Consider the following 12,556-nt stretch of genomic DNA (forward strand, 5'->3'; position numbering starts at 1 on the left):
GGTTCATTGGTTTAAGATCCTAAGAAAAGAGATCTCATAGGGTCTCTTCTTTATGTAAGTACACATTTAATCTAGAAAGCCAAGGGGTCCATCTGTTGCCCTTAGTTGGAGGCAGTTAAGAGAAAGTTATATTGACAAGGCAGAGTGAAACTTTTCAATGTGATAAGCTGCCTGTGCAGTTGAGTTGGCTATTTAAATCTTCTGTGTGTTACATGAAGCAAAGTCTGAACAGTTTTGCACACGCATGTGCGCACGCGAACACACACACACACACACACACACACACACAAAGCTTTTAGTCTATTGAAAAGGGATTTCATAGAGAGGTTAGACTTTATACATTCCAGTAATAATTCTGAAAGTTTTCATTGAAGTAAGAGTTTAGAATTAAATACTTAACATACTGGGCCAAGTTTCCAGAAAATTGAGACGAAGGAAGGGAGGAAGAAAGAAAGAGAGTTGGAGGAGCATGTGCCTCATAAACAGTTCTCCCTCAGATGACTTTTCCTCCCTCAAGGGCCCTTCGGTTCTTTTCGGAATGGATGGATTTATAATTGAAATCTTCCATTTACATCAATGTCATTATGGAGGAAATGATAATGAGGCCTTATATACTCAGTAGGAATGGTATCAAATCAATGCATAATGAGAGTTTGTAGCATTCTTATTCTGAGATACCTGTGCCCAACCCCTCATCCAAATAATACATAATCATTGCGAGGAATATGTCCTATCCCTTAGGTATGTTGAATGTGTGTGTGTGTTTTTGTGTGTGTGTGTTTTTAAAGACTAAGAAATTCTGGCTTCATGAGCCTAGAATACAACTTTAGAAGAATTACTATAACAGCAATAACAAAAAATTAGCCCTGGGTGGTATGAAAACTTCCAAATTATCTTTTATAGCCCATAGCTATAGCTATAAGCTGTATAGCAATATAGAGCTTAAATATTTGCTTCTTTGTATGGGATTAATAAAGTAATATATTTCTGTTTCTTTTGCTTATATATTTGGTTTATTATTTGGCATAGTAACACGATCTAGGCATTAATACACAAATTCCCAGTTTAAATTTTATCTGAGAGCACATGAAAAAAATCGGGAATAAAATTGTCTGAACTTCTAGGGAGAATTTGCTACAGGAGAAGCCCAATCCCGGTAATGGATGAAACAAGACCTTGTTTTTACAGGAGAGAGACCACTGTGTACTTTCAGCAGCTTGTTTTAAGTGTTCCTAGAGTGCTTCTCTGCTAAAGGGTTTTTCCAATCGCAGGCACCGAGGATGGCTGGCAAGGCGTCTTTCTTACGTGCTTTTTGTCCAAGAGCGAGACGTCCATAAAGGCATGTTTGCCACCAACGTGACAGAAAACGTACTGAACAGCAGTCGGTAAGGGCAGGGGCACCTTGGTAAAGGGGAGAGGCCTGGGTGGGCGGCAGGAGTGGGAGCCAGGAAGTAATTTCCTTTATTAACCTTTAGTGCCTCTGGGACTCTGTCTCCAGAGACGTTTGCATTTCCAAGTTAAATGTTAAGCTCCACACGGAAACCAAGGAAGACAGAGCAGGTGGTTTTGGTGGGCACTGCCCCGAGAGAGTGGCAGGCTTGTTTTATGGGTTAACAAGTGAATGGGTTTCTAACACATGAAAGCAAGTTGGAGTCAGTGGTGCACATAACTTCCAAAATTTTTTGTTAAGTATTCTATAATATGAATGTTTAAGACATTGCATTTTCTATTTTGTAGCCAAAAGAGAAGCAAGTCTGATATGTCTGTCCAACAATTATTGTGTACTTAGGCAGAAACTTATGTACTAGAAAGTCATTGTTAGCATAGCTGGACATTCAAACTCACATAGCTGTTACCCAGTGAGGAGACCAAGATACTGTCTGTGCTCGTGGAGGTGCTTGCTTGCAAATGGAAGAGACTGGCTGGAGCTCAGGTGGCGTGGGGAAATGAATCATGTGGAGATCAGGCATTAGAGTATGGGGATGTGGAAGAAGGTTGGTCTCTGCTCCACATGGTTGGTGTGGCCCATGTTCCACATCTCCCTGGATTTGGGTAGCTGGAGACAGGGGTGGATTGAAAGATGCTCAGCAATGCAGGCTCTGTGGTGTGGTTGTTAAGGCCTGAACAGTGTGGCTCATAATAGGTATTCAGATATTTATTGAATGAGTGAATGAATGAATGAATGAATGATGAGTGAATGAATAGTTGATAATGGATATGAAATAATCATGTCAATTACTTGTGAAAATGTTCCTGGCCAGATTGAAATAAATGCTATTCAAAGAATGGACTCAGGGCACATCACTGTTCTGTGGGGTTGGTCTTTTCATATTAATGAATTGTGGGGCTGTGTGGAGTCTAATATCGGTAGCAATGGTGGGAGAAAACAGTTATTTGAAACTCCCTTGGATTATTACATACTCTGTTTTCTAGGTAAAAACCTTCAAGTATGTTTTATTCTATGCAGGTATTTTGACTAGTAACTAAAATGTCAGAAGTGATGTAAGGAGGTTTAACCTCATGCGTTTTCCCCTACGTCGTATGGGAGGTTTATTAAACTGGATAGAATCTTCCCCTTTACCTCACTGCTTATTGTTCTGTGCTCTTTTAGTCTTGAGCTTTGCCTTTTTGAACTTCAATATTTATGTCCCTCTTGCATCCTTCCTAGAGAGTTTTATATGTGGTTCTAATAGAGTCACACTAATGTGAATAATTAAGCCCTCAAAAGTAAAATTAGACGTTAATTGACAGTGAGTTTTGAATGCCTCTGAATCATATGCCTCAATGGGTAATCTTCCTTTTTTCTCTTCTGGGGGGCGGGGGTACAGCTTTGTGTCTCCCCCAGCACAGCTGGAACATTCAAACTCATATAGCTGTTACCCAGTGAATTTGAATTAAATTCCTAAATAGGCTTTCCAGAGTCCTGAGGGGTTCATTTCTTTAGGAATATGATAGCCTTAATATTTAATAGACAACCAAAGAAAACACTTCAAACTTGAGCTTATTATCTCATTAGAGGCCCAGTGCACAGATCCATGCACCGATGGGGTCCCTCAGCCTGGCCTGCGCCCTCTTGCAATCCAAGACTCCTTAGGGGATGTCGGAGAGCCGGTTTTGGCCTGATCCCTGCAGGCCAGGCTGAGGGACCCCGCTGGTGCACAAATCCATGCACTGAGCCTCTGGTATGCATATAAGATCTTTGGTTAATCTCTTCCCATCTTCTCTCCTCCCCGCTTCCCTCTGAGATTCATCAGACTGTTCCATGTTTCCATGCCTGTGCATTAAGCGTCTGCCCCCTGATAGTCAGTGCATGTCATAGCTAATGGTTGAACGGTCGCTTAGGATTTTATGTATATAGATGTTGCCACACATTAAAGAGGAGGTACATTTTGTTTTGTGACTTACAGCTATGGTTTACAAAATGCTAAGTACAGAATATAGTACAGTATCAGATACATTATCTGTCTTTCCACTTCCAAATCAGAGTGCAAGATGCCATTGCAGAAGTGGCTGCTGAATTAAACCCTGAGGGCTCTGCTCAGCAGCAATCCAAAGCCATCAATAAAGTGAGAAAGAGAGCCAAAAGGATCCTTGAAGAAATGGTCGCCACTGTCTCACCAGCAATGATCAGGTATTAAAGGCAAGGCAGAAGGTTTCCAACGAGAACCATCTGTTATGAGAAAACAGGGTGGAACCATGGGACTTCCTCTGGGTCCAAGATGCTTTAACATAGTCTGATGTCACACCCAACTCTTTATATTCTTATTAGAGGCTCGATGCACAAAATTCGTGCAAGAGTAGGCCTTCCTTCCTCCGACTGCTGGCACCGGCTTCCCTCTGACACCCGGGACCCGGGCGTCCCTTGCAGCCCCGGCTTTGTCTGGAAGGACATCTGGTCTAATTAGCATATTACGCTTTTGTTATTATAGATTCATCTTTTATGGAAGTAGCACGGTGGTTGGCTTTAAGGTGCTTCCACCTCTGTTAATTGAAGCAGCCATTGCATTCTCTCTGATACTTGCTTTCTAGACTAGGTGTGAGCCAGGTTTCACATACCCGTGTCTAAAAGGGAGTGGTTTTCTGTTGTTCTGCTCTCTGAAATAATCGCATGGCCATTTGCTTATAAGGTCTAAATGTTAGGTGAAATGTAAGATTTTAGTCCATAATAAATCGATACTTTTATAAGTACCACATATGTAAAGTTAGCTATTGAATTCCACAATTCAGATACACAGGCACACAGAGTCACTTACAAGCACTATGTATACACACACACACACACACACACACGTTTAAATTTGTTTTTACTTTCAGACTGACTGGATGGGTGCTGCTAAAACTGTTCAACAGCTTCTTTTGGAACATTCAAATTCACAAGGGTCAACTTGAGATGGTTAAAGCTGCAACCGAGGCAAGAAATATGGGACTATGTCATTCCACCTTCTCCATGTTTGAAGAGTGATTTTATGATTCTTTTGAAATTGTTCCCTTGCATACTGTTGTGCTTCCCAACCCATCTGGGAGATTTCCCCCAGGACGATGACTGCAGAGCTGTGTGTGCGAGGGGCAGTGGGGCAGCGGAGGACCTGCCAGCATGCAGGATTCCTTTAGTAATTACCTTGCAATAATTCTGAATATTAGGTAGAACAATCCCTATTTTATAAATGAGGAAATAAAGGCTCAGATGGAGTAAGAAATTTTTCCAAGTCACGGCGAATATGTGGCTTGCCTGGGATTTCAGGTTGCATCAGGCTTGACTCCGAAACCTGTGCTCTTGCCTAATGATGAGAGCTGCTCTCAGAGACATGTGGGCTCAACTTGAACTCTTTTATTTTAAATTTTTTTAAAATTGATTTTGAGAGAGTGGAAGGGAGAGGGAGAGAGAAAAACATAAATGAGAGAGTGAAACATGGATTGGCTGCCTTCTGCATGCCCCGCTAGTGGGGATTGAGCCTGAAACCCAGGCATGTGCCCTGACCAGGAATCAAACTGGCAACCTTTCTGTGCACAGGATGATGCCCAACTAACTGAGCCACACCAGCCAGAGTGCAACTTGAAATCGTGATTACTTTTCTCCTTCTCTAATATCAATAATATTTCCAGTATTCTTTCAATTTAATATTTAGCTAAAAACAACTACAAAAAATAGTAGTTGTTTGTACTTATATATATTATTTTTTTTGTAGTTGTTTTTAGCTAGATACATATTAAATGGAAAGAATACTGGAAAATGTTTTTAAAGAATGAGTCACAGATTATTAGCCAGTGTCTGAGTGACTCTAACCAACAATGAAATTGCAGAGTATGATTGAACTGGACATTTGAACTTATTACATTTGGCATTTTCCTTTCACCAGATGAATTTGCCGCTTATATTTCTACCGGTTCATAGATCCCACATCGACTATCTGCTGCTCACCTTCATTCTCTTCTGTCATAACATCAAAGCACCATACATTGCTTCGGGCAATAACCTCAACATCCCCATCTTCAGGTAAGATGAGCTTATTTTGTAATTTAAGATATGAAAAGGATTATATTCTGAATTTTTGTACCTTTTGACATGATATTGAAATTTTTTTATTTTCATTATAAAAGTAATGCATGGTCATTGTGAAAACTTTGAAATGTACAAAAAAGCATTAAAACTATCACCATTATTTCTGTGTTTTATATGGGATACTTGGTGAACTCTGCCTAAACTTTATGGGCAATATTTACCAAATGGATAAAGGGCAATTAGAAAGACAAGACAGCAAATTACTGTATCAGGCCTGGCAGTAGGGAGGTGGGGTGGTGGCGGTGGTGTAAAGGTAGTTAAGAAGAACTATACCTGTTAACGTCCATCTTATACTTTAGAAGGGCTAAAAACCTGTAACCACTACAGTATCACATGAAAGTGTGTATTTTAGAGGTTTTCAGGAGAGTGAAGTGCATTCCATTCAGAGGAGATAGTATGTGACAAGGCAGAAATGCAAAAGCATGATTTGTTCAGGCTATGGCCGACAATTCAGTAGGGTTGGAATGTTGGATGCATTGGAGGGCTGCAGGCTGGAGGTGGTGACTGCATAGGTAGTGAGGACTAGGTCAAAATGGTTTATAAGCCAAGGGTTTAGAGTGTATCCTGTACTTGAGAAATAACATGGTCAGATTTGCACTTAGAAAAGTCCTTCTGGATTAGAGGGAGTAAGAGCAATTCTGACTCTATTGCAATATTCAGGCAAAAGGTAACGAAGGCTTAAATTAAAAGCACTGTAATGCTTTTGGAGAGGAGGGCATCGACTTAAAGAGTGTTTATTAAGTTGAATTTACAAGAGCAAATGCTAGTCCAGATGAGTGGCTCAACAGAGGGGGAGAGAGGGGGAGGTGGGAGGAAGACAATCAGGTGTTTACCACTGGTAGGTAAGGCGGCTGATCACCAATGGGTAATTGGTGAGGAGTAGGTTTTGTTGGTTAGTGAAGTTGCAGTTTCAAACTTCATAGCTTAAAATACCTGTAAGGTCAGCTCTGTGAGTTGTAGCGAGTAAGAGGATCACTTTAGAGTGACTAGAAGGAAGTGGGCTGGCAGGTTTGCAAGCTGTGAAGTCTGCTCCTCAGCCTCACAGTCCAAGGAGCTCCTTCCTAATTGCTTAGCTCAGAGTTCTGTGGCCAACCAGACTCACATGGACGACGGACGAGAAGCCATCCGTTCATGAAGTCAGCTGATGCTTACTCAGCTATTCGGTACACAGGAGTGAACAGATTTGTAGACCTCGCCTTCAGATAGCTCACTAATCTATCAGACAGTGTGATGTGACCCCCCAGGACAGTCATGCTTTTCCAGGGACTAGAATAGTTTACGTTCCTGGGCACCTCTTCCCATTACTGAGGAAGCTGGGGAGCGGAATAAGAAAGTCATCAGAAAGTTGCTGGTAGCCATAGATTTAGAGCAAAGTCTGGGTTCTAGAGAAGTCTTGCCCATAACAGTCTGCCTCTTTTGTAATCAGAATAACGCATGTACTCATGCTCTACAGTTTCTCAACTTGGATCTCTTGGAAGTGCTCACTAAACACTGATAACTTCTCATAACTCGGCTGTCCTGTCATGTAACTCTATGCCAGTCGTTGCTTAGCCCATCAGTCCTTCAGACGTGACAAACTAGATAACTTGGCCTGTTTATTAGCATCTTTCTTTTGTCACAAACCACTTTCCAGGGTGAGTTATTTTAATGGGTGGTTAATCACATTCAATATGAACTTACTCTGCAGGGTTTTACTCTCAAAGAGTGATACTAAGCTCTAGGAGCATCTTACTGCTGCCTTTTTATACTGACTATAAAAGATACCATATATATATGTATATTTATATGAATATCACTCTATTTGGAAAGAAAGACTTAAGTTTTAGAAAATTTCAAGTTCATATAAAAAATCAATCAGTATTATAGAAAGAGACCCGGGGTTGTGAAAAATATTGTTTCTTTCCTGTGAGTAGGAATATGAAGCAGATTCCTGTTTCGTGATTTGAAAGGATGGTTATACTTCATTTCACTTTGATAAAAGTATCTTTGTCTCACAGAACACTCTCTGAACAATATTTATTTGAGAAATTTCTGCAAAGTAGCTTGTGTAACATCACATTCATTTTGTAGTAAATGTGCCATAGGAAGATTTTGGAGGGTCTAACAGTCAGTGTCTTGAGAGCCTGGGCAGGGTTTTAAAATTCAGCAGTATTTCATAATCCTCTGAAACTCTGTAGCATCAACTGTGCAAGGTTATGTGTCAGAGAGGCTTATTTGGCTGGGAACCGATGTAATAGAGCCACAGCACACGGAGTGAGGTTCTGAAGGCTGACGAATAACGGCAATGACCGGAAAATGGGAAACTGTCCACATGTTCGCTGTCAGTGGCTCCAGCAGCATGTGGTTTATAGTCACCTGACAAATGCTTGGAAGTAACTTGGGATTTGAGCTTTCTTTGTAACTTTTTGAATTTCTAGTACCTTGATCCATAAGCTTGGGGGCTTTTTCATACGACGGAGGTTGGATGAAACACCAGACGGACGGAAGGATGTTCTCTATAGAGCTCTGCTCCACGGGGTATGTCTCACCTCTAATTAGCCTCCAAGCCGTTGTGGTCGTTACCACAGTAGATGGAAGAAGAGAGACTGCTGTCCGAGTAATTATTTGATTGATTATTGCTTGGGTATGGGTTTGATGATTACTTTTTATCATCACCAAACTACAGCAGTAAAGGAGCTGCCCTGTTGTTACTTGTGTGAGTGAAATGTTCTGTCGGTAGTGAAGTTACGTAGGCTTTTGCTTTCTGTTTCTAAGATCTAACTTAGCTGAGCCTCTGTAAGTTGGGCAGTCTTGAACTCATGTGTGACTTTCTCCTGATGTCCCAGCACATAGTGGAACTACTTCGACAGCAGCAGTTCTTGGAGATCTTTCTGGAAGGCACACGCTCCAGGAGTGGGAAAACCTCCTGCGCTCGGGCAGGACTCTTGTCAGTTGTGGTAGATACTCTGTCAACCAATACCATCCCCGACATCTTGATAATACCCGTGGGCATCTCCTACGATCGTATCATCGAAGGTCACTACAATGGCGAACAGCTGGTAAGAGGACTGCCTACCCCAACTCCTCTTTGCTTTCAAGTCTGTTGCTTTTAGAATTACCTAGTTTTAAAGCTTTGTAGGAAACATGGCAGGGTGGGTGTGGGGAGTAGCTTCCGTCTCCCGCCTCAGCCCGACTGGTGGTGCTGATGTGGTGCTTACCTGCACCCGGGGGAGGTGACGTGCCTAGATGTGCCAGTGCTGGCCGTGGTCATGGGATTGGGAAGTGGGAGAACACTTGGCACTGTGGCCATCTCTGCTGGGTGGGGGGAGGGGTTGTGTGGCTTCCCCCCAGGACCTTACTGCTTATGTGCAGATTTTTTTTAACTTTAGCCAGAAGGACTGGTGGGATCCTGTTGACAAAGCAACTATAAATTAACTTGAGAGATGGCAGTAATGTTTTTTATAAGCTTCTTACTGAAGTAAGTATAAGAGTTCTAGAAGAATGCACAAATCATAAGATGGAGCTTGAATTATCAAAGTAAACACCCCCCGTAACCAGCACTGAACTCAAGAAAATACTATCAGGACCCTAGGAATCCCCCTATGCCCCTCTTTGCTGCCCCCTCAAGGGTAACCACTTACCTTGACTTCTGAAGCAGTAGAGTAGTTTTGCTTATTTAATTCAATAAATGGCATTATGTAGTGTGTGGTCTTTTTGTATCTGGTTTCCTTTGCTCAGGCAGGTGTTTATGTGATTCATCCATGTTGTTGCATTTGCTTAATTTGTTTATTCTCATAGTAATCCCGTGCATGAATATGCCATAGTTTATCCTATTGTAGAAAAACAGTTTGGGTTCTGGTTTTTGACTGATCATTTCTCCACAATACTCTTGATGACCATATGTGCATTCTGTTGGGCATGTATCTAAGAATTTGGAATTGGGTCATAAAGTCTACACATGTTCGGCTTTCGTAAATACTGCCGAACAGTTTCCCAAAATGCTTCTACCAACGTACCATTCCTGCCGGCATTGTGAGAGTTCCAGAGGAATTTAGTGTTGTTCTTATTTAGTGTGGAAGTCTTGGGCAAGGTGCTTATTTCGGGCCTGCTGCCCAGAACACGTCTGCTGCTCAGGGACCCTTGATAATTGGAGGCTTTAAAAGTTAAGTGATCGACACAGATTATTATCTGTACCTGTTGTGTGAGTCCCCCTCAAGTTTGTTAGGTGTCTGTTCTGAATGTGTATTCCACTCACGCTGTCTCATGAGGTCATATCTGAGTCCCGTGTCCATTATCTGGCCGTCATTGTGCCATATGCATATTAAATATTCACTAAGTGTTCACTGAATGAATAGTCAGATTAAAGGCCACCATGGGGCTGGATTTGACACTCGCTGCCTAATGCTAGGTATTTGGACTCTGGTGATCATCAGGCTTCCAATAAGTGACCTCTTTGGCATCTTATTTTTATCTGAGAACTGCAGAATACTGTTCAACCTATGTCATTTTTATCCTTCATTAGTTCGCAGTTGTGTTTTTGTGAATGCTGTAAATAGTGTGCTAAATGAATTAGTTTTAGTGTTTGGTTTTTCATTGACCAAATCACCTCTCCCGATGACACGATTACATCCTATAGACCTGTGGTTCTCAACCTTCCTAATGCCGCGACCCTTTAATATAGTTCCTCATGTTGTGGTGACCCCCAATTTCATTGTTACAAATTGAACATAATTAAAGCATAGTGATTAATCACAAAAACAATATGTAATTACATATGTGTTTTCCGATGGTCTTAGGTGACCCATGTGAAAGGGTCATTTGACCTCCAAAGGGGTCGAGACCCACAGGTTGTAGACTCTATGAATTCTAAATATTCTCTGACAGGTCTCGGTCAATGAATACTTATTTCCCGTGTTCATTCACTGTTGTTTTTTTTTCAATATGAACCATGAAAAACAAAAGAAATAAGACGCTTTATTCTTTGGGTAACAGAATGTTTGCATATGTGTGAGCTTTATTTCTTCCCATGTCATTCTTTCAAAATCGGAATATAGGGAAAACCTAAGAAGAACGAGAGCCTGTGGAGCGTAGCCAGAGGCGTCATCAGAATGTTACGGAAAAACTATGGGTGTGTCAGAGTGGATTTTGCACAGCCATTTTCCTTAAAGGTGAGTGTGAATGAAGCTGTTTTAAAGCATTGGGGTAGCTCGGGGTCAGGTCTGGGCCCTGGTCCTGCCTCTAGTCCTGCTTCTGTCTCCTCAGTTTCTTCTCTTGGAAAATGAGGACTATGTCAAGAATAGCATTTCCTAAATTTTTCCACCAAAGTACACCTGCTAACAAAGGACAGTAAATATCGATCTTTGGGAGACATCGGGTTCAACATTTATTGCTATTTTTTTAAATTCATGACTTTTGCATATTGTTTTATAATATATATCGATATTTTACATCGTGTTTTTAAATTGCCTTTAGGGGAAGTTTTTCAAAACACAACTCTTAAAAGCTGGGTCCTAGTCACACTAGGATGATGCTCTGATTAACCGAGTGGGATCCAGGTCCCTCGTGTTCTGAGGGGTGGGGCTCTCCTCGTGGGAAGCCTGGGACTGCCGGGTCCCTGAGGTCCTGGCACTGTAAATTCCTAAGATTTTCCAATTGGTTAAAGAGAGAGAGAAGAATGGGTGATGGAGTTGGGAACCCAGGGTGTCAGGGACAGAGTCCTGCTCCTGCAGTTCCACTTCCTGGTTTTATTCTAAAAGACTCTAATTGCTGTGCTAGATGTTTTCTGACCTTAATGCTTCCAATTCTTAAGAACCCCATCATTCTTACTATTAAAAAAAAAAAATTGCACAGCTTATCTCTCTTATTATGATTTGCTTTTGAGTTGAAGTTCTTTTGAATATTATGTGACCCTCAGGTTGTCAGATTTCCTTTATAAAGCATAATTATGTCGGTTACCAGTAATAATATTGGGAATGTCAAATAATTTATTTAAGATGTGAGAAAAGTTAAATCTCCTTTAATTTATAAATGATTTTGCTTCAGAATCATCCTGTTCTTCGTATTTTCAGTTCTTAGATTTCGTGTTTGACAGCATCCTATGGGTCATTCTGGGCTCCTGAAGATGGTTTAGGATATAAGAAGTAGTTTTCTGTAGCGTAGCTGATTTGATGAAACAACTCTCTTTTTACTTTTTGAAGATTGAGTATATTTTGTATATGTTTATATAAGTGAGACAATGAGAGTAAATGTTCGTTTTTTCCCCTCCAGGAATATTTAGAAAACCAGAGTCAGAAACCTGTGTCTGCCCCACTGTCTCTGGAACAAGCCTTGCTACCAGCTATACTTCCTTCAAGGTGAGGTGTGGGGGAATTTTTTATACTGACTAAACTGTCAGATATCTGTTATGTCTCACATTGGAAAGAAAAATAGGTTAACTGGAATGAGAACATGCATGTTCTTGTTTTCACTTCCGATCTTGAGTAACTTTTCTCTTGGTCGTATAGGGGGTGGTGAAGTGATGTGCTTTCATAGTTTGGGGTGTTTTGATTTATTTGCATTCTAAAATCTATTTGATTTTGTGAATCAGGTAGGAGTTCTCATTTGATTTGTATGCCTTTAAATGTTTGAACTGAATTCTTTTTTTCTTTTTTAAAAATATATTTTATTGATTTTTTACAGAGAGGAAGGGAGAGGGTTAGAGAGTTAGAAACATCGATGAGAGAGAAACATCGATCAGCTGCCTCCTATATACCCCCTAGTGGGGATGTGCTCGCAACCAAGGTACATGCCCTTGACCGTATTCGATCCTGGGATCTTTCAGTCCGCAGGCCGACGCTCTATCCACTGGGCCAAACCGGTTAAGGCTGAACTGAATTCTTTTTGATAGTAGCTTAGATTATACACATTGTACATACGTGCAGTGTATGAGTTTTTTCTGTGTGAATTTTTCAGAATCCAGAATGAGTTGTAACTTCGAGGATTTGAATATTAAACCAGTCCTTTAATGTGTTAGTGAAT

The 12,556-nt window shown here is 41.0% G+C and overlaps 1 protein-coding gene across 4 annotated transcripts in view; it reads left to right on the forward strand.

The window, feature by feature from the left end:
• Window positions 1-12,556, forward strand: part of GPAM (glycerol-3-phosphate acyltransferase, mitochondrial) — a 56,994-nt gene that overhangs the window by 31,096 nt on the left and 13,342 nt on the right. For all 4 annotated transcript variants that reach the window (XM_070432292.1, XM_070432294.1, XM_070432293.1 and 1 more), the window contains exons 5-12: window positions 1,272-1,385; window positions 3,485-3,631; window positions 4,315-4,411; window positions 5,358-5,494; window positions 7,978-8,077; window positions 8,386-8,598; window positions 10,594-10,707; window positions 11,807-11,892. In XM_070432292.1, the coding sequence (XP_070288393.1) occupies window positions 1,272-1,385; window positions 3,485-3,631; window positions 4,315-4,411; window positions 5,358-5,494; window positions 7,978-8,077; window positions 8,386-8,598; window positions 10,594-10,707; window positions 11,807-11,892 (1,008 nt within the window). The remainder of the gene's footprint in view (window positions 1-1,271; window positions 1,386-3,484; window positions 3,632-4,314; window positions 4,412-5,357; window positions 5,495-7,977; window positions 8,078-8,385; window positions 8,599-10,593; window positions 10,708-11,806; window positions 11,893-12,556) is intronic.

Source organism: Myotis yumanensis, unplaced genomic scaffold (assembly GCF_028538775.1).
Source record: "Myotis yumanensis isolate MYYU_CA2020_CCGP unplaced genomic scaffold, mMyoYum1.0.hap1 SCAF_13, whole genome shotgun sequence".
In the NCBI taxonomy this organism is placed as follows: Eukaryota; Metazoa; Chordata; class Mammalia; order Chiroptera; family Vespertilionidae; genus Myotis; species Myotis yumanensis.